The sequence below is a fragment of the Trichomycterus rosablanca genome, chromosome 8, assembly GCF_030014385.1.
Source record: "Trichomycterus rosablanca isolate fTriRos1 chromosome 8, fTriRos1.hap1, whole genome shotgun sequence".
NCBI classification, from domain to species: Eukaryota; Metazoa; Chordata; class Actinopteri; order Siluriformes; family Trichomycteridae; genus Trichomycterus; species Trichomycterus rosablanca.
Genome location: NC_085995.1, coordinates 40749560 through 40771976, shown reverse-complemented (window position 1 = coordinate 40771976; position 22417 = coordinate 40749560). Strand labels below are relative to the sequence as shown.

The 22417-nt window shown below is 40.2% G+C and overlaps 2 protein-coding genes and 1 pseudogene across 2 annotated transcripts; all 3 read right to left on the bottom strand.

The window, feature by feature from the left end:
* Positions 1-1506: 1506 nt before the first annotated feature.
* Positions 1507-2816, bottom strand: LOC134318744 (lysozyme g-like; annotated as a pseudogene).
* A 4347-nt stretch (positions 2817-7163) lies between these two features.
* Positions 7164-12621, bottom strand: LOC134319168 (lysozyme g-like). Its single transcript, XM_063000193.1, has 6 exons — positions 12599-12621; positions 10215-10394; positions 10057-10134; positions 9781-9977; positions 7506-7644; positions 7164-7427 (listed from the first exon to the last, which is right to left on the bottom strand). Exons 2-6 carry the CDS (start codon positions 10216-10218, stop codon positions 7294-7296), a joined length of 552 nt encoding a protein of 183 aa, XP_062856263.1. The 5' UTR covers positions 10219-10394; positions 12599-12621; the 3' UTR covers positions 7164-7293.
* Positions 12622-17870: 5249 nt separating this feature from the next.
* LOC134319167 (lysozyme g-like) lies at positions 17871-20027 on the bottom strand. Its single transcript, XM_063000191.1, has 5 exons — positions 19945-20027; positions 19787-19864; positions 19511-19707; positions 18878-19019; positions 17871-18099 (listed from the first exon to the last, which is right to left on the bottom strand). The coding sequence occupies exons 1-5, from the start codon at positions 19946-19948 to the stop codon at positions 17966-17968; spliced, it is 555 nt and encodes a 184-aa protein (XP_062856261.1). The 5' UTR covers positions 19949-20027; the 3' UTR covers positions 17871-17965.
* Between the last annotated feature and the right edge of the window lie 2390 nt (positions 20028-22417).

The window sequence follows — 22417 nt, the reverse complement described above, 5'->3', positions numbered from 1 at the left end:
ATTCTTATGCTGTAAAGACCTGGTTTTTCTGTAGGTGTCGGGTCAGCTCCATTGTTAAGGTGCATTACAGATTAAAACAACAATCTTCTGTTTTTCAATATTCTGACCTCTTCAGTTTATACTAACAGCATTTACTTTTACTTCTAATACTTTTCAAATTACTTTTAATACTTAAGTACATTTATTATCAGAAAATTACTTTTAATACTTAAGTACATTTATTATCAGAAAATTACTTTTAATACTTAAGTACATTTAATATCAGAAAATTACTTTTAATACTTAAGTACATTTATTATCAGAAAATTACTTTTAATACTTAAGTACATTTATTATCAGAAAATTACTTTTAATACTTAAGTACATTTAATATCAGAAAATTACTTTTAATACTTAAGTACATTTATTATCAGAAAATTACTTTTAATACTTAAGTACATTTATTATCAGAAAATTACTTTTAATACTTAAGTACATTTAATATCAGAAAATTACTTTTAATACTTAAGTACATTCAATATCAGAAATTACTTTTGATACTAGACTTTTACTCAAGTAATATTCTAAAAGGTGACTTTTACTTCTATCAAAGTAAATTTCTGTTAGGATACTTGTATTTTTACTCAAGTCTGGCCTTCAGGTACTTTATACACCACTGGTGAAGACTGGGTGGGTGGGAATCTGAAGGTTTTTGACTCGGGCGGGATCCTTGGGAAGCAGAATGCATGACCTGCAAAGCTGACGCCGTGATAGCACCACATTCTGGTGAAATAGTTCTACTGATGAACTATTTTATTTGTCATTATTGTTTGGGGCTGAAAACTGAATTAAAATTTATTTGATTATGTGACCATAAATACATATGGTAGTTGCTGTTTATTTATTAAAGTTTAATATATTTATATTTACATTTTCAGCATTTAGCAGTTAGCAGACAATATTATCGACTTACAGCACTGTGACAGTATACAGTCTAAGCAATTGAGGGTTAAGGGGTCTTGTTCAAGGGCCCAACAGTGGCAACCTGGCAGTGATGGGGTTTGAACCAGCAAACTTATGATTACTAGTCCAGTACCTTAACCACTAGGCTACAACATCCCCAATAACATAGTCATAGTCATAGTCATAGCCAATCCCCCCAACCCCCACCCCCAAACCAAACTTTAAACACGGTGCAGGTGACCATCTGGCCCATGCTGCCACCCAAGTCTCCTCTTTTCTGAAACCCAAAATATGGTCACCATTAGGTTACCGGCTAATAAAACATTAAGAACGATATTCCTTTACGGGTCAGTTTGGTCCAGACGAGCACCACCATGAAATGAAAACAAACAAACCAAGTGTCATTTATTCAGCAGTCGTTTATTTGACCTGTTAGTCAATATTGGCATTTATATTACTGCTGTAGTAATATTATTTATTCCAATTTCTAAGCACTTTCATTAAAACTAAATCACCCCAAAATCTCTGCAGTATCAGGATTTATTTAAGCAGAGCTGCGTGTGTTGCGCTTCAGTCCGCTCAGTAGCCGTGGGAATTGAACCACTGTGCCCGGGCCACCACGTCACTGGAGTAATCATCTCCTGAACTCTTGACGTCCATCCCCTCCAGGGTTCGGACATCATCGACCCCGAAGTTGTAGGCTGCTATTCCCCCTAAACACATGATGAACATGAGTGAGTTAGGCTTCATTCATTGTTTGTTTACCATCGCACAGCGCACTTTCACCTCACCTTTTAATTGGTTCTCCTTGGACCAGCTGGGAAACTTCTTCTGAATTTCCTTAATGAAGGAGATCAGGATGTCAACCCCCTGTCTGATGTTTTCCTCACCGTGCAGGCTCCCTTCGGAGAGTGATGACGTTTGTCCACCTAAAAAAAGTACAGTAAAATGTTAGAAATGGGTAACGGCCAGTCCGGTTCCACCGGGGACACACTGAACACGAGGCATGAACCCAGCCCATCCTGTGAATGTCAAACCGTGTCTGTGTAGACGCCCAACTGTCTAATAGTACCGATTAGGTTCAAACCCAGATCCCAGAGGTGGTGGGCTAGCATTATAGTGCTTCTTAACGGTCTACATGACTAGAAGACGTAACACTAGACAAACGAGACTAAGAAGGAGCCGTGTGAAACCAAACAATCTACATTAAAGCTGTAACTAATCACAGTGAAAATACACCAACCAGTCAAAACATTAGGACCACCCATCAAAACATCGGAAAAAAAAAACTCCACAAGACGTCAGAAGGAATCCTGTGGTATCCGCTACTGTGGTGTCCTTTAACGTTACAGTGGTCGTTTTGACTACACGACCCCACACAGAAGGGTTCGGTCTGTCTTAACCACATTCTGAGTCACCTATTGATTCAAACCTACCTGCATGAGTCCGAAACCATTGTGATTATCTCCCCAGCCGTCCTTCAGGAGCAGCCCAGCCCTGGACTCTCTGGATATGATGCCGGCGACTATAGCCGGATCGATCTGCTTCTCTTTGGCGACTTTGGTGATCATGGACTTGTACTGGTCCACCCTCTTCAGGTCGCTCTCGGCCAGTTTGTGCGAAGCTTCCACACCTTAGCAAGGACGGACGGGTCGTCATTACCAAGTTAACCAGTTCTAACCAGTAAAAACGTGCAGATTATGCAGGTTTACCTTTCACGCCGAGGCCTTTGGATGTTACCTCGGACGCTCCGGTGGTCATGACCTTGGTGATGTCTCCGTAAATGCCAGCTAGGAGAGTGAAGGTAAAATAGTTTAATATTTAACTCTAGGTGCGTCTAGACTGTAACGTCTTGTCGAACATTACTCACCCATGATGGTTCCTCTGATCCTCCTGTTCAGACGAGAGATCGTTGAGTAGTCACCCGGGCACCGCTGTGCCAGTTATAAACCCCTGAGCCCTACCTGTAGATGAGGGAGGAGGAAGCACGGGCTGGTCGACTCCACCTTGACCTGATCATCCTGAAATTTTACTAACAAGGAAGCAAAAGAAAATATTACTGGCATCCTAAAGAGAACAGGAATAAAAACAGTAAACACTTTCACATTTGCACAGAACGACATGTACATATGATGTACACAACATGGCCAAAAGTATTCGGACGCCTGACCGCCAGCTTGTCTGACGTCCCATTTCTAAAAGAAACAGAGCGCCGTCTGTATTAAAACAGAGCGCCGTCTGTGTGATCTGTTGGGCTAGAACTACAGCAGTTCTAATGAGAAGCTTCTCACAAGACAGGCTGGGCACTGATGTCGGCCTCAGTTGATGTTCCGATTCATCCCAGAGCTGTTAAGTGGGGCTGAGGACAGGGCTCTGTGCAGGACACTTTTCTTTATAAAGCTCGCTCATGCTGGAATAGGAGAAGGCCTTCCCTAAACTGTTGCCTCCTGCACTCTAAAAAATGCTGGGTTCTGTTCAACTTGGAAGTAATGCAATTACTGTACAGTGATACCATACTGAATTATCTGATATTTAAGTGATACTGCACATGGGTGAACTCACTTCTGTTGTATATCTGTTTGTATGTATACTGTATGTATGTATACTGTATGTATGTATACTTATGTATATATATATATACTGTATGTATGTATACTGTATGTATGTATACTGTATGTATGTATACTGTATGTATGTATACTTATGTATATATATATACTGTATGTATGTATATCTGTATGTATGTATACTGTATGTATATATACTGTATGTATGTATATCTGTATGTATGTATACTGTATGTATGTATACTTATGTATATATACTGTATGTATGTATACTTATGTATATATACTGTATGTATGTGTACTGTATGTATGTGTACTGTATGTATGTGTACTTTATGTATATATACTGTATGTATGTATACTTATGTATATATACTGTATGTATGTATACTTATGTATATATACTGTATGTATGTATACTTATGTATATATACTGTATGTATGTATACTTATGTATATATACTGTATATATGTATACTGTATGTATGTGTACTGTATGTATGTGTACTTTATGTATATATACTGTATGTATGTGTACTGTATATATGTATACTGTATGTATGTGTACTGTATGTATGTGTACTTTATGTATATATACTGTATGTATATATACTGTATGTATGTGTAATGTATGTATGTATACTGTATGTATGTATACTTATGTATATATATATACTGTATGTATGTATATCTGTATGTATGTATACTGTTTGTATATATACTGTATGTATGTATACTGTATGTATATATACTGTATGTATGTATACTTATGTATATATATACTGTATGTATGTGTACTGTATGTATGTGTAATGTATGTATATATACTGTATGTATGTGTACTGTATGTATGTGTACTTTATGTATATATACTGTATGTATGTGTACTGTATGTATGTGTACTGTATGTATGTGTACTGTATGTATATATAATGTATGTATATATATACTGTATGTATGTATATCTGTATGTATGTATAATGTTTGTATATATACTGTATGTATGTATACTGTATGTATATATACTGTATGTATGTATACTTATGTATATATATACTGTATGCATGTGTACTGTATGTATGTGTACTGTATGTATATATACTGTATGTATGTGTACTGTATGTATGTGTACTGTATGTATGTGTACTGTATGTATATATAATGTATGTATATATATACTGTATGTATGTATATCTGTATGTATGTATACTGTTTGTATATATACTGTATGTATGTATACTGTATGTATATATACTGTATGTATGTATACTTATGTATATATATACTGTATGTATGTGTACTGTATGTATGTGTACTGTATGTATATATAATGTATGTATATATATACTGTATGTATGTATACTGTATGTATGTATACTGTATGTATGTGTACTGTATGTATATATAATGTATGTATATATATACTGTATGTATGTATACTGTATGTATGTATACTGTATGTATGTGTACTGTATGTATATATAATGTATGTATATATATACTGTATGTATGTATACTGTATGTATGTATACTGTATGTATGTGTACTGTATGTATATATACTAAATGTATGTGTACTGTATGTATGTGTACTGTATGTATGTGTACTGTATATATGTATACTGTATGTATGTGTACTGTATGTATATATGCTAAATGTATGTGTACTGTATGTATGTGTACTGTATGTATGTGTACTGTATATATGTATACTGTATGTATGTGTACTGTATGTATATATGCTAAATGTATGTGTACTGTATGTATGTGTACTGTATGTATGTGTACTGTATATATGTATACTGTATGTATGTGTACTGTATGTATATATACTAAATGTATGTGTACTGTATGTATGTGTACTGTATGTATGTGTACTGTATATATGTATACTGTATGTATGTGTACTGTATGTATATATGCTAAATGTATGTGTACTGTATGTATGTGTACTGTATATATGTATACTGTATGTATGTGTACTGTATGTATATATGCTAAATGTATGTGTACTGTATGTATGTGTACTGTTTGTATGTATACTGTATGTATGTGTACTGTATGTATATATACTGTATGTATGTGTACTGTATGTATGTGTACTGTATGTATGTGTACTGTATATATGTATACTGTATGTATGTATATCTGTATGTATATATACTAAATGTATGTGTACTGTATGTATGTGTACTGTATGTATGTGTACTGTATGTATATATACTGTATGTATGTATACTGTATGTACAGTATCTCACAAAAGTGAGTACACCCCTCACATTTCTGCAAATATTTCATTATATCTTTTCATGGGACAACACTATAGAAATGAAACTTGGATATAACTTAGAGTAGTCAGTGTACAGCTTGTATAGCAGTGTAGATTTACTGTCTTCTGAAAATAACTCAACACACAGCCATTAATGTCTAAATGGCTGGCAACATAAGTGAGTACACCCCACAGTGAACATGTCCAAATTGTGCCCAAAGTGTCAATATTTTGTGTGACCACCATTATTATCTAGCACTGCCTTAACCTTCATAGGCATGGAATTCACCAGAGCTGCACAGGTTGCTACTGGAATCCTCTTCCACTCCTCCATGATGACATCACGGAGCTGGTGGATGTTAGACACCTTGAACTCCACAGGTGCTCAATTGGGTTTAGTCCATCACCTTCACCTTCAGCTTCCTCAGCAAGGCAGTTGTCATCTTGGAAGCTGTGTTTGGGGTCGTTATTGTGTTGGAAAACTGCCATGCAGCCCAGTTTTCGAAGGGAGGGGATCATGCTCTGCTTCAGAATGTCACAGTACATGTTGGAATTCATGTTTTCCTCAATGAACCACAGCTCCCCAGTGCCAGCAGCACTCATGCAGCCCAAGACCATGATGCTACCACCACCATGCTTGACTGTAGGCAAGAGACAGTTGTCTTGGTACTCCTCACCAGGGCGCCGCCACACATGCTGGACACCATCTGAGCCAAACAAGTTTATCTTGGTCTCGTCAGACCACAGGGCATTCCAGTAATCCATGTTCTTGGACTGCTTGTCTTCAGCAAACTGTTTGCGGGCTTTCTTGTGCGTCAGGTTCCTTCTGGGATGACGACCATGCAGACCGAGTTGATGCAGTGTGCGGCGTATGGTCTAAGCACTGACAGGCTGACCTCCCACTTCTTTAACCTCTGCAGCAATGCTGGCAGCACTCATATTTTTTAAAATAAATCTCGTAATTATTTCGACTTAAGTCTCGTAATTATTTTGACTTTAATCTCGTAATTATTTTGACTTAAATCTTGTAATTATTTCGACTTAAATCTCGTAATTATTTCGACTTTAATCTTGTAATTATTTCGACTTTAATCTCGAAATCAATACGTATACGACTTTATTCTCAAAATCAAAAATTTTTTTCTTTAAAGTGGCCCTAATATGCCGTCAAATTTATTAGCAAAATATTAGCGAAATATTAGAAAATATATTGTATTTTTCCCCAAATTATAATTTTTTATTGTAATTGCTAGTGGCAACCGGCTAATAAAATATTAATAACGATGTTCCTTTACGGGTCAGTTTGGTCCAGACGAGCACCACCATGAAATGAAAACAAACAAACCAAGTGCTGTTTATTCAGCAGTCGTTTATTTGACCTGTTAGCCAATATTAGCATTTATATTATTGCTGTAGTAATATTATTTATTCCAAGAAACGATTTCTATAAGCACTGTAACCCAAAAATTACCATCCCAAAATTACTCAGAGCTGCGTGTGTCACGCATTATTCCGCTCAGTAGCCGTGGGAATTGAACCACTGTGCCCGGGCCACCACGTCACTGGAGTAATCGTCTCCTGAACTCCCACGGTCCATCCCCTCCAGGGTTCGGACATCATCGACCCCGAAGTTGTAGGCTGCTATTCCCCCTAAACACATGATGAACATGAGTGAGTTAGGCTTCATTCATTGTTTGTTTACCATCGCACAGCGCACTTTCACCTCACCTTTTAATTGGTTCTCCTTGGACCAGCTGGGAAACTTCTTCTGAATTTCCTTAATGAAGGAGATCAGGATGTCAACCCCCTGTCTGATGTTTTCCTCACCGTTCCAGGCTCCCTTCGGAGAGTGATGACGTTTGTCCACCTAAAAAAAGTACAGTAAAATGTTAGAAATGGGTAACGGCCAGTCCGGTTCCACCGGGGACACACTGAACACGAGGCATGAACCCAGCCCATCCTGTGACCATCAGACAGAGTCAACAGTGTCAATGTAGATGCCCCAACTGTCTGATAGTACTGCTTAGGTTCAAACCTGGATCCCAGAGGTGGTGGGCTGGCATAATAGTACAACCCCAATTCCAATGAAGTTGGGACGTTGTGTAAAACATAAATAAAAACAGAATACGATGATTTTGCAAATCCTTTTCAACCCATATTTAATTGAATACACTTGAAAGACAAGATATTTAATGTTCAAACAGATAAACTTTATTGTTTTTTGCAAACATTCACTCATTTTGAATTTGATGCCTGCAACACATTCCAAAGAAGTTGGGACAGGGGCAACAAAAGACTGGAAAAGTTGAGGAATGCTCAAAAAACACCTGTTTGGAACGTTCCACAGGTGAACAGGTTAATTGGAAACAGGTGAGTGTCATGACTGGGTATAAAGGGAGCGTCCCCGAAAGGCTCAGTCGTTTACAAGCAAGGATGGGGCGAGGTTCACCACTTTGTGAACAACTGCGTGAGCAAATAGTCCAACAGTTTAAGAACAACGTTTCTCAATGTGCAATTGCAAGGAATTTAGGGATTTTATCATCTACAGTCCATAATATCATCAAAAGATTCAGAGAATCTGGAGAAATCTGTGCAAGTAAGCGACACGGCCGAAAACCAACATTGAATGCCCGTGACCTTCCATCCCTCAGGTGGCACTGCATTAAAAACCCACATCATTCTGTAACGTTTTTTTATCTGTTTTTGTATCTGTTGGTCCTGGATTTTGTAAAGTTGCTTTGAGACAATGTATATTGTAAAAAGCGCTATATAAATAAAGTTGACTTGACTTGACTTGACTAACGGATATTAGCACATGGGCTCAGGAACACTTCAGAAAACCATCGTCAGTGAACACAGTTCGTCGCTCCATCTACAAGTGCAAGTTAAAACTCTACCATGCAAAGCCAAAGCCATATATCAACAACACCCAGAAACACCGCCGGCTTCTCTGGGCCCGAGCTCATCTGAGATGGACTGACGCCGGATTGTTATCAGCACTAAGTTGAAAAGCCAGCATCTCTGATGGTATGGAGGGGGGGGGGGGGGGGGGGTGTGTTAGTGCCCATGGCATGGGTAACTTGCACATCTGTGAAGGCACCATTAATGCTGAAAGGTACATACAGGTTTTGGAGCAACATATGCTGCCATCCAAGCAGCGTCTTTTTCAGGGACGTCCCTGCTTATTTCAGCAAGACAATGCCAAGCCACCTTCTGCACGTGTTACAACAGCGTGGCTTCGTAGTAAAAGAGTGCGGGTACTAGACCGGCCTACCTGCAGTCCAGACCTGTCTCCCGTTGAAAATGTGTGGCGCATTATGAAGTGCAAAATACGACGACGGAGACCCCGGACTGTTGAGCAACTGAAGTACATCAAGCAGGAATGGGAAAGAATTCCACCTACAAAGCTTCAACAATTAGTGTCCTCAGTTCCTAAACGCTTATTAAGTGTTGTTAAAAGGAAAGCTGATGTAACACAGTGGTAAACACGCCCCTGTCCCAACTTCTTTGGAACGCGTTGCAGGCATCAAATTCAAAATGAGTGAATATTTGCAAAAAACAATAAAGTTTATCCTTTTGAACATTAAATATCTTGTGTTTGTAGTGTATTCAATTAAATATGGGTTGAAAAGGATTTGCAAATCATCGTATTCTGTTTTTATTTATGTTTTACACAACGTCCCAACTTCATTGGAATTAGGGTTGTACTACTCAATGATTTGCCTGACTAGAACAAGACTAAGAAGGAGCCGTGTGAAACCAAACAATCTACATTAAAGCTGTAACTAATCACAGTGAAAATACACCAACCAGTCAAAACATTAGGACCACCCATCAAAACATCGGAAAAAAAAAACTCCACAAGACGTCAGAAGGACTCCTGTGGTATCCGCTACTGTGGTGTCCTTTAACGTTACAGTGGTCGTTTTGACTACACGACCCCACACAGAAGGGTTCGGTCTGTCTTAACCACATTCTGAGTCACCTATTGATTCAAACCTACCTGCATGAGTCCGAAACCATTGTGATTATCTCCCCAGCCGTCCTTCAGGAGCAGCCCAGCCCTGGACTCTCTGGATATGATGCCGGCGACTATAGCCGGATCGATCTGCTTCTCTTTGGCGACTTTAATGATCATGGACTTGTACTGGTCCACCCTCTTCAGGTCGCTCTCGGCCAGTTTGTGCGAAGCTTCCACACCTTAGCAAGGACGGACGGGTCGTCATTACCAAGTTAACCAGTTCTAACCAGTAAAAACGTGCAGATTATGCAGGTTTACCTTTCACGCCGAGGCCTTTGGACGTTTTCTCGGACGCTCCGGTGGTCATGACCTTGGTGATGTCTCCGTAAATGCCAGCTAGGAGAGTGAAGGTAAAATAGTTTAATATTTAACTCTAGGTAAGTCTAGACAGGAACGTCTTGTCGAACATTACTTACCCATGATGGTTCCTCTGATCCTCCTGTTCAGACGAGAGATCGTTGAGTAGTCACCCGGGCACCGCTGTGCCAGTTATAAACCCCTGAGCCCTACCTGTAGATGAGGGAGGAGGAAGCACGGGCTGGTCGACTCCACCCTGACCTGATCCTCCTCCTGATGAAGAAATCCTCTGGATTAAACTAACAAGGAAACAAAATGAGAATATTACTGGTATCCTTGGTAAAAGCAGAAATAAAAACTTGTACATACCATTTACACTGTGTGGCCAAAAGTATCTGGACTCCTGGCCATGAGCTTGTCAGTAACAAACAGTATAAAATTGTTTTTTGTTGAATTTGTCACATAAAACAATTACAAGTATCATTAAATACGTCTTTAATTAAATCCTTCAATAAATGTATAGTATAGTTAATGTAGAGTTTTATGTATAGTTCTTTGTAAGTCGTTTGAAGCAAATTAAAAGCTTTTATATGGCAGATAAGTTACTGGACAAGAGGTGGCACAGCGGGATATTCTGCTAGCACACCAGCGCCAAGATTCTGAACTCGGTTCGAAAATCGGCATTGCTACCGGTCGACTGGGCAGCATGTAAATAAAATAAATTAATGGAAATATTACGACGCATATGCAAAGTCGGCCATATAACCAGGAACTACAGGGAGCAATGGTGTGTTTTACAGGGGGCTTTGGGGGGGCGAGTGTCGAGTTTGTGAAAGTTTTGCAGGCAGATCGATAGATCGTGTCTCCGTCATCGAACGAGGGCAGCCTGGACATTTTAACAATCGTGCGTTTAGCAGCAGGAGTAAAAGAGGAAGGATTCATTTACAAAAAGCATCAGTTATATACACGTTGTTTTAGTATATGGATGCTGAAACTGCTCTGCGAGAAACTGCGTTTATTTAGAAGGAACAACCGGACGGACTAGTAGCTGTTTAAGCTAAGTTGCTCCTTTTGTCCACACTTCTATAAACTCGCAATCCATAACATTTTCACTTTATTCTGGAATTTAAAGCTCTAATACGCCGCCGTTTTAAGGTGTTAAATTTGAAGTGATTTATTTGTTTGTTTTTCACATGAAGCAATTAAAACAGAGCCGGTAAGAATAAGATGCTGCCGAGCAGGAAAGACGTTCCTGACGTTCCTCTAACGATCCGTTGTTTTGACATTTCCAGGCGTCGTCTCTTCCCTGACAATCAGAGGATGGTCATTTTCAATATGAGCCTAAATAAAAGCCTGGGCGTGGTGAGAACCACCCATTGATTCATTATACATCATGAATCACATCAGTCGTTGACTATCTTTCCATCCACCTGATTTTGAATCACCTGATCATGCAATTGGTTTGAGCAGCCAGTAGCACCACAGATTTCCTACATTTGCACACAATCTGTCTCAGTGTGGGTCTTTTGATGTTTTTCCTCTTATATCATTGGCATGTTTTACCCCGACTTACCCTGGTCAGGGTTTCTACTGGGTACAGCTCAGGGCTTATAAACAGAACTCTCTGTGCAGCTCACAGACACATGACCTCACATTCTCCTCAGGAATTTTCTGACAACCCACTGCTCCATCAACTGGATGATGAGAGGGCCTACCTAAAGGAGATTAAACACCTGGAGGACTGGTGCCAGGATAACAATCTACTCCTTAACGTCCGCAAGACAAAGGAGCTGATAGTGGACTGCAGCATAAAGCAGGTGAGGAACTACCACCCTGTTTTGATCAGTGGCACTACAGTGGAAAGTCCACATCTCTGAGGACCTGTCATGGTCCTGCCACACTACCACGCCGGCAAAGAAGGCCCGTCAGCGTCTTTATCACCTTAGATCAGGGGTCATCAAACTACAGCCCTATATGGCCCGATGCTTTTATTTGACCAGCCCCTTTAACTACAGCAGCAATACATGTTGTCTGACCACTGTTCATCTTCGAACTCACAGTATTATAGCGGAAAAAAATAACAGAGGAAACCAAAATTGGCCACCTGGAGTCAGAGCAGAGAGGTGTATCTGCTGCAGGCACTGCCAAGTATGCCCGCTAGATGGCGCCCAGCCGACTGGTGGCAACGCCGGGTTTCAAACCGAGGAGTTCAGAATCACGGCGCTGGTGTGCTAGCAGAATATCCCGCTGCGCCACCTGGATACAACAACTTACAATTATTAACTGATTGCTAGTCCAGCAGAATAAACGTTGTTTTGTGAGGTTTTTATACTGTGATCTTAAGATAAGAAAAACTGCTTTCTTGGTTTTATTGTTTGTTTTTACTTCAATCAGGGACACAAGAGGAATAAACTGCATGTTTATCAGTGATTAAAACTGTGTTTTTTTATTTATTTATTTATTTATTTATCTACGTGTATTTTGTACAATACCGTGTTATTACCTCTTACATAACGTGACCGTTGGCGAGTGTTTGGAATTTCCTCCTGCGTTGTGTAATATTTTGTCTTTTTCAGCTCGAGGCTTCAGAACAGAACAGAACAGTTCTTCATGTTTACTTTCTCTTTCATTTTGAAATCGTTCTCAGTTTTTCAGTTTCTTGTGTTCTCAGGTTCTCAGCACTTCCTCAGACTCACTCACACTAAACCCACCTCACATCAAGCACTGAAGGTTCAGAGTCGTTTCACTGCAGAGAAGCAGAAGCTCAGCTCTTCATCATGGGTGAGTTTTTCATTCTGTCCGGGTTTGTGATACTGAAATAATAATAAAATAATAGAACCGGTAAAGTCCTCAGAATGGGCAGCTCCCATAGTGCCTGTCTTAAAGAAGACAGGAGACAGCGTAAGAATTTGTGGAGATTATAAGCTCACAGTAAGCATCGAGTGTCCAAGTTAGAACAGAATCCAATACCAAAGATTTAAGATCTGTTTGCTAATTTAGCAGGAGGTCAGAAGTTTTCCAAGCTGGACATGAGCCATGCTTATCAACAGATCGTGCTGGATGAGGGGGCTTGGAAGTATGTTGCAGTAAACACACATAAGGCTCTGTACACATATTGTCGCTTACCTTTAGGTGTCTCCTCTAGTCCTGCTATTTTTCAGGGTACCATGGAGAACATTCTGCAGGATATACCACAAGTGACTGTTTACTTGGACGACATTCTGGTGAGTGGAAGGACGGAAGCTGAGCATCTTCGTAACCTGGATGAGGTATTAACAAGGTTGGAAGATAGTGGGCCACAACTTAAAAGAAGTAAGCGTTCCTTCCTAGATACAGAAGTAGTGTTTTAGGACACAGAATAGGCAGCTCAGGGCTGCATCCAGTAGCAGACAAGGTGCAAGCGATTCAAGAAGCACCCACTCCAAGGAACATGACAGAGTTGAAGGCGTTCTTGGGGTTACTGAATTATTACCATCGGTTCTTACCCAATGTATCGTCAACACTGGCACCTTTACATAAACTCCTGAGGAAGGAGACCGTCTGGAAATGGGAGAAAGAACAAGAAATTGCTTTTGTCAAAGCCAAGGCCCTACTACAAACATCCACTATACTGGTACATTATGACGCAGGACAAGGAATTGATTTTGGCTTGTGATGCATCGCCTTATGGCTTAGGGGCGGTATTGTCTCATTGGATGCCGGATGGTACCGAAAGACCAGTCGGGTTTGTGTCGAGAACCTTAAATGCAGCAGAAAAGAATTATTCCCAGTTGGATAAGGAAGGACTGGCAGTTATTTTTGCAGTGAAAAAGATCAGACAGATACGCCTCTGATCACAGCTGCTCAAGTACGTAAATGGACAGACAAAGATAAGGTGTTGTCACAAGTACGTGAGTACGTGTTGAGAGGGTGGCCTGAAAAAAGGGAGATTTTAGATCCTGATTTAACACCATATGCACAACGTCAGGAAGAACTAAGTGTTAGTGTGGGATGTGTGTTATGGGGAGCTTGAGTTATCATTCCAGCGCTGGGACGACAATCTGCATTGAAACAGCTACATCAGTCCCATCCAGGTTCGAGCAGGATGAAAGCTTTAGCGAGAAGTTATTTTTGGTGGCCAAAGCTTGACTCTGACATTGAAACTGTGCTAATACAATGCCCAGTTTGCCAGGAAGGACAAAACAGCCATCTCCCAGCTGTTGCCCCATTGCATCCTTGGAAATTTCCAGAACAACCATGGAGGAGGTTACATGTTGATTATGCTGGAAATTTTGGGCCAGGATCTACGTGGATTCCAGGATCTATTGAACAAAGGACTGGTACTTCATGTACTTCAGAAACATTTTGTTAGGATGATACAGCATTCTTTAGGACTTCACTAGGTCAGTTTGCCATCTCTTACCGAGGACCTATAATTTGGAACAACCTACCACCTCATCTAAAGGAATGTAATAATATCAGTAACCTAAAAAAACAGCTCAAAGCTCATTTCCTATCACTGACATTCTTATGTGTGACATGAATATTATATTCATATAATATTATATATAAGTTATTTTATTTTTTATTTTGTTGTTTGTTTGTATGCCATTCGTAATTTTTACTTTCCCTGCACATTCTTTTATTTGTATCATTATGTTTTCTTTCCTTTTGTGTTCATATGTGCAAAAAAAAAAAAAAAAAAAAAAAAAAAAAAAAAAGGATGGTCCAGTGTCTTGTAAAGTAGCATTGGGGAATGGTCAAATTGTTATCAACAGGCAAGTTTGGACACAGTGGAATCATCACAGAGAGAAGAGAAGATTTCAGAGACTTCTCCACTGTCTGATCATTCTGGAGAGTTGGTAAAGTACTTGCAAGATTTGGTTAAAGTAGTCATGGGTTCCCCAGCCACAGGGTAAGAATAAGCCCTGGAACTCATGTGGGATTGATGGTAGTCTACCCTGACATCCCTAGAGTAGGATTTTAAGTTTTTGTAAAATATGACTGCTGTTAACTGTTTTGGAAAACTGTAAATGTTTTCTAAAACAATTAATAATTAGTAAAATGTAAATGTAAAAACATTAGTTCTGGAAATGTTTGCTACATCTCCTTGATGTTTGTGTTAAACTTTAGAGAAGGATAAGTTTTATTCAGAAGGGGGAGAGTGTAGTATATTAGAATTGTATTTGGTGATCTATAACTGTAAGTTAGTTAATGGTTAGAAGGTGGCAGTAAATACTTAATGACTATATAAGATAATGAGGGTAGAATTACTAAGTGAATGCACATGTAACGGGTTGGAAGCATGAATGTGTGTGTGTGTGTATGTTGAGAATAAATGTGCAGAGTTAAACAGATTCTCTCTCTGCCTGCGATCTCCTTCATCCGATATATCACAGTGACATTTAAAAAATATTCTTATTTGCAATGTCGTGATACCCTGAAACCTGCTAATTTTCCCTCCAGTTTCAAATTAAATCCGCCCAATCTGGCAACACAGGCCTTTACAAATGTACTGTACATTTATATTCTTAACCCTTACATGCATAAGTGGGTCAAAAATGACCCGGTGAGGTTGTGTTCTTGTAATATCTTCATAATGAAAAGTTGTTATCATTTCATATTCCAGCTATTCCTCAAAAAACATGTTATTGATATAATGCCACCTAAATCTTTAACTTACCTTTTATACATTTTACAAAAGTTTAGTTTTTGTATTACTACTCCAAGCTTCCATAAGTGGGTCAAAAATGTCACATTCATTTCCTGTAGAATTTCATGGGAACCTTTGATTCTTATCAACTATGACTGTGTGGTCCACAATATATATATATACAGTATATATATATATATATATATATATTCCTGACAGACTATATCATCATATATCATGTCACCCCTTAAAACGATTATTTTACACAGCAAGATCTGATACATGTAAATGTTATCTTCATTTTTTACCTTAGAAATGTGTGTGAAAGAGTACGTATATCTATATCATGTATCAACAAATTAACACTAGCTAGCTAACTAAGCTAGCTACATTACTGTGTGTGTGTGTGTGTGTGTGACATTTATTTATACAACAGGTAGTTCCGACCTTACAATCTGATTGGTTGAGAAGCGTTCTAACTGTGCTGAGATTTCGTGATAACAGCACTGGCTTTTCACACAATAACTGTATTACTCCGCTCACGCGTTGCCATAACGACAAGCTTCACGCACACAAGCCGCCGGTTGTTTTGTAGGTCTATTAGTGCTCATACGCATCCAGAAATTGATACAATGGATGACTTTCAGATTACATTCGACCTGCAGCCCGTTTGGTCAGACTCTGAAGAAGAGTGTGAAAGCAAACGCACATCAAATTCTGTTTCGGTAAACGCTGTTAGGTCGGCTGCAGTGACGGAAGAACAGCTGATTACGCTGGAATTGACGAGAAACGAACCGAATACAATTCGGCAAACAAGATGGGCTACGAAGTGCTTTACAGACTGGCTGTTACAAAATGTTTGTAATGTTAAACTATATGCCTTTTTTTTTTAGCCTACTGTACAGGTAGAGAATGTTTACCGTTGCATAGCAACTCATTCGCTGTGGAACTACTTTTTGGCGGAAGGTATTGTTAATATTAAAGCATAATTAATATGAAATTCAGGGCTTCGTTGATTTATTTTCTTTCTTTATTTTGTAAAAACTGTTGTATAAAAGCACATGATAAGAAACACATACTCCTTCACACAATATACTTAAGCAATAGAACACTTGAGGTCGTGTGTTATCGCGAATAACATCACGGCTGTGATGGTCTACGACCGAATCACAGCCGTGATGTTATTTCGCGATAACACACTCCCTCTCGTGTTCTATTGCTTAAGTATATTGTGTGAAGGAGTATGTGTTTCTTATCATCTATCATCAAATGTACCTATTTTATAGTTTGCAAAACTAGCTAGCTAACCAAGCTAGCTAACATTAGATGGATGGATGGATTGATAGACAGACAGACAGACAGATAGATAGATAGACACAGGAAAGAAGAAGACAGGGTCAACCGAAGAGAAAGGGGTGTCAGATCTGCACAACGGCATATCGTGAGGAGAAAATGGATGTTGACATTGTTCTATTGCTGTTGTGTCATTTTCTTTTCCAATTTTCAAAATGTTTTAAGAATGTTAAAAATGTTAAAAAAGTGAAAAATTAAAATATTTCAAACATGAAATCATTCTTTTGTGGACCAAAATATAATACTAAATATAATACAAATGATTATTCTTAACCAAAATGACAAAAGTGGCATAAAAACACATGACACGGGTCATTTTTGACCCACTTATGGAAGAGTGTAGGGTCCAGTCACTCGTGCATCTGAGGCTTAAGGGGATTTAGCCATTGGCAAGAGGACCTGGTAACCCAAGTACTGGGTTGAGAAAATAACCCAACAATTAGGGTAATTAAGTGAAAAATACCCCAGCATGGTGACCCAACTGCCTCAACCCAGCGTTTGGGTAGAAAAAATGCCACAGTAATATTATTTATTCAGTTTTTATGCACTGTAACTAAAACAAAATCTCTGCACTGGAAATGACTTATTTAAGTGAAATATTAGAAAATATATAGTAGTGACTAGCAGTTTAGGTTACCGGCTAATATATAATATAATATTAATATTAATAACGATGTTCCGTTACGGGTCGGTTTGGTCCAGACGAGCACCACCATGAAATGAAAACCAACAAACCAAGTGCTGTTTATTCAGCAGTCGTTTATTTGACCTGTTAGTCAATATTGGCATTTATATTATTGCTGTAGTAATATTATTTATTCCAATTTCAAAATCACCCCAAAACCTCTGCAGTATCAGGATTTATTTAAGCAGAGCTGCGTCCGCTCAGTAGCCGTGGGAATTGAACCACTGCGCCCGGGCCACCACGTCACTGGAGTAATCATCTCCGGAACTCTTGACGTCCATCCCCTCCAGGGTTTTGATATTTTTGACCCCGAGGTTGTAGGCTGCTATTCCCCCTAAACACATGATAAACATGAGTGAGTTAGGCTTCATTCATTTATTGTCTGTTTACCAGCGCTTTATCCTGGTCAGGGTCACAGTGGGTCTGATTCATTGGGCGAAAGGCCAGCATAAGGCACACACACACACACACACACACACACTTCCACGTAGAACAATTTAGTGGCTCCAGTTGTCCTGACTGTATGTATTTGGACTTGTGAGAAAAAACCGGAGCGCCCGGAGGAAACCCACATGGACCATTCACCTGGTGGAATAGGTGTCCAACATTTACGTCTGACTCCTTAGACTTTGGAGAGAAGACTACTGTTCCATGTGCTTTTTAATGGTCGCAGTCAAACCAGCCCTGTTGAAAATTAGAGGCCAGTTTCGACCCCCCCATCTCCCCAAATGAATCCTCTTATGTCAGGGTTTCAGAGATCCAACATTAAATGTGTTTAAGAGCTCTTTCCCCCGCCCACCTCTCTACCTGGTATTCGGGATCTAAAGTGTGTTTTTGCTAGCACATAAGAGCTGACATCTTTAACTCACGAGTTCGAATCTCAATTCCGCTACCAGCCGGCCGGGGGCCCATACAGACGTAAAAAGGCTGGTCGGCGGGAAATTACGACCTGAGACGGGTAATCGAGCCACGCACGATACGGATCTCTGGATGAACGCGCTTGGTTGTTACTCACGACCCTCCTCAATTAGGAGAGGAGGTCTGCAGCAGTAGAGGTGAAATACTATACAGGAATTGGATATGACTAAATTGGGGGAAAAAAGCCAACTCACCTTTTAATTGGTTCTCCTTGGACCAGCTGGGAAACTTGTCTTGAATTTGCTTAATGAAGGAGATCAGGATGTCAACCCCCTGTCTGATGTGTTCCTCACCGTTCCAGGGTTTCTTATAATCAGGGTGGGCATTTTTGTCCACCTAAAAAAAAGTACAGTAAAATGTTAGAAATGGGTAATGGCCAGTCCGGTTCCACTGGAGACACACCGAACACGAGGCACGAACCCAGCCCATCCTGTGACCATCAGACTGAGTCAACAGTGTCTGTGTAAGACGCCCCGACTGTCTGATAGTACCGCTTAGGTTCGAACCCGGATCCCAGAGGTGGTGGGCTAGCATAGTACTACTCAGTGATTTGCATGACTAGAACAAGACTAAGAAGGAGCCGTGTGAAACCAAACAATCAACGTTAAAGCTGTAACTAATCACAGTGAATATACACCAACCAGCCAAAACATTAGGACCACCCGTCAAAACAGATCGAACTCCACAAGACGTCAGAAGGACTCCTGTGGTATCCGCTACTGTGGTGTCCTTTAACGTTACAGTGGTCGTTTTGACTACACGACCCCACACAGAAGGGTTCGGTCTGTCTTAACCACATTCTGAGTCACCTATTGATTCAAACCTACCTGCATGAGTCCGAAACCATTGTGATTATCTCCCCAGCCGTCCTTCAGGAGCAGCCCAGCCCTGGACTCTCTGGATATGATGCCGGCGACTATAGCCGGATCGATCTGCTTCTCTTTGGCGACTTTGGTGATCATGGACTTGTACTGGTCCACCCTCTTCAGGTCGCTCTCGGCCAGTTTGTGCGAAGCTTCCACACCTTAGCAAGGACGGACGGGTCGTCATTACCAAGTTAACCAGTTCTAACCAGTATAAACGTGCAGATTATGCAGGTTTACCTTTCACGCCGAGGCCTTTGGACGTTTTCTCGGACGCTCCGGTGGTCATGACCTTGGTGATGTCTCCGTAAATGCCAGCTAGGAGAGTGAAGGTAAAATAGTTTAATATTTAACTCTAGGTAAGTCTAGACAGGAACGTCTTGTCGAACATTACTTACCCATGATGGTTCCTCTGATCCTCCTGTTCAGACGAGAGATCGTTGAGTAGTCACCCGGGCACCGCTGTGCCAGTTAAAAACCCCTGAGCCCTACCTGTAGATGAGGGAGGAGGAAGCACGGGCTGGTCGACTCCACCCTGACCTGATCATCCTCCTGATGAAGAAATCCTCTGGATTAAACTAACAAGGAAACAAAATGAGAATATAACTGGCATCCTTGGTAAAAGCAGAAATAAAAACTTGTACATACCATTTACACTGTGTGGCCAAAAGTATTGGGACGCCTGGCCTTGAGCTTGTCAGTAACAAACAGCATTAAAATAGAGTGACCTCTCATAAGACTGTGGGAATTTGTTCCCACTGGCTGCGCACTGATGCCGGCCAAGAGAGCCTCAGTTGACGTTCTGATTCATCTGACTCTTCTGAGTTTCTTGGTTTTTAATCCGAGCTTTTCTTCATGTCTTTATAGAGCACAGTGATGCTGGAACAGGAGAGGACCTTCCCTAAACTGTTGCTTCCTTTATAAGGGGCATCCCAATACTTTTGGGACTCATCAATAAGCTTATCGGTCGATTTGATCATTTTAAGGTGACCCGGGCATGTTTCCCAATTTTCCAACCAATTTAGTCATATCTGATTCCCTGACTGCATATTGGCTCCCCTCCACTTCTGACCGAAGAGGGTCGTAACTAATACACACCACCTCCGACATGTGCAGTACCAACCGCTTCTTTTCACTTGCACCGGGCGGGTACAGAGAGTCACGCACTGATCTCCATTATCCCCCGTCTCTTTGCAGCACCTCGATCAGCCAGCAGAGGGCGTAATTACAGAGCCTGGCAGCAGAATTGAGACGTATGAATTCTTTACGTCTTTACGCTGCACCACTTGTTGTAAAACAAACGGCTGGATCTTCATTACAGGCTTCAGAAATCCAGTCAGGTTGTATGGTGCGACGCCGTATCAGGGCCACTGCACCAAAACTGTTTTTAGGTTTTGAAAATTAAATCTAAATATTACGGTCACAGGAACCTCCTGGTGAAGGTTACTCAAATCTCTGCACATCAGCTTCAGTGTGTCATTGGGTCATTCCTACAATTCAGTTTGGTTATAATAATAACAGAAATATTGATACAGGAGACCCTTGAGTTATGAACGGTTTACCATACGAACATTATCTTTTTCAGCTTAACGTACAAACAAATTTCCGATTATGAACCTAAATTCGTGAAACACGTGACGTCACGAACTAGTTCACGCCGACTTCGTCTCTCTCTCTCTCTCTCTCTCTCTCTCTCTCTCTCTCTCTCTCTCTCTCTATATATATATATATATATATATATATATATATATATATATACAGGGGTTGGACAAAATAACTGAAACACCTGTCATTTTAGTGTGGGAGGTTTCATGGCTAAATTGGACCAGTCTGGTGGCCAATCTTCATTAATGGCACATTGCACCAGTAAGAGTGTGAAGGTTCAATTAGCAGGGTAAGAGCACAGTTTTGCTCAAAATATTGCAATGCACACAACATTATGGGTGACATACCAGAGTTCAAAAGAGGACAAATTGTTGGTGCACGTCTTGCTGGCGCATCTGTGAATACGTTTCAGTTTCATTGTCCAACCCCTGTATATATACATATATATACAGTGAGCAAACATTCGGACAGCGGACAGTGTTTTGTGTTGTATAATTTCTCCTGCCAGTAGGTGTCACTGTGTATCAGACAGACGGGACAGTGAGTAAGAGAGAAGAAGGAATTAATTTTTTCGTGCAGTTACACCTACAAACTACAACACTACTGAAATAAAGAAGGAATAATAGAGAAATATGAGAGTTATTGTTGTTTCTGGTAGATACATTTTATATAAAAAGAAGGAAATGTATTATGGTGTATGTGATGGTGTATGTGATGGTGTATGGTACAGCACACGTACTGTACTGAAATGTGATGTGTGTTTATGTACAGTACAGTACTACTGTGTATTGTTGTTTATTATTGTTTATTACAGGAATGTATATTCTATAATTTAAGATTTAAGGGAAAATATACGTTTATTTATAACAAAAAAGTCAATTTAAGACATTAGAAAGGTTAGGTAGGGGGGGGGGGTTTGGGAGCTCTGGCACAGATCCATCACATTGTGGGGCAGAGCCGTTACAAAACATGACACCAAGAGACTGCAGCGCATCATCAGGTCTGCAGAGAGGACCACTGGTGTAAAGCTGCCCACACTGCTGGATCTGCATGCCTCCAGAACCAGGAAGCGTGTAAAGAAAATCATCACTGACCCATCTCACCCTGGCCATCACCTGTTTCGGCGCCTTCCATCAGGCCGACGCTTCGGCCACATGAAGACCCGAACGACCAGGCTACAGAGAAGCTTTTTTCCAAACTCCATTACGCTCATGAACAGTTGAACACTACTGAACTGTTAATGCTCGGGACACTTGCACATCAAAA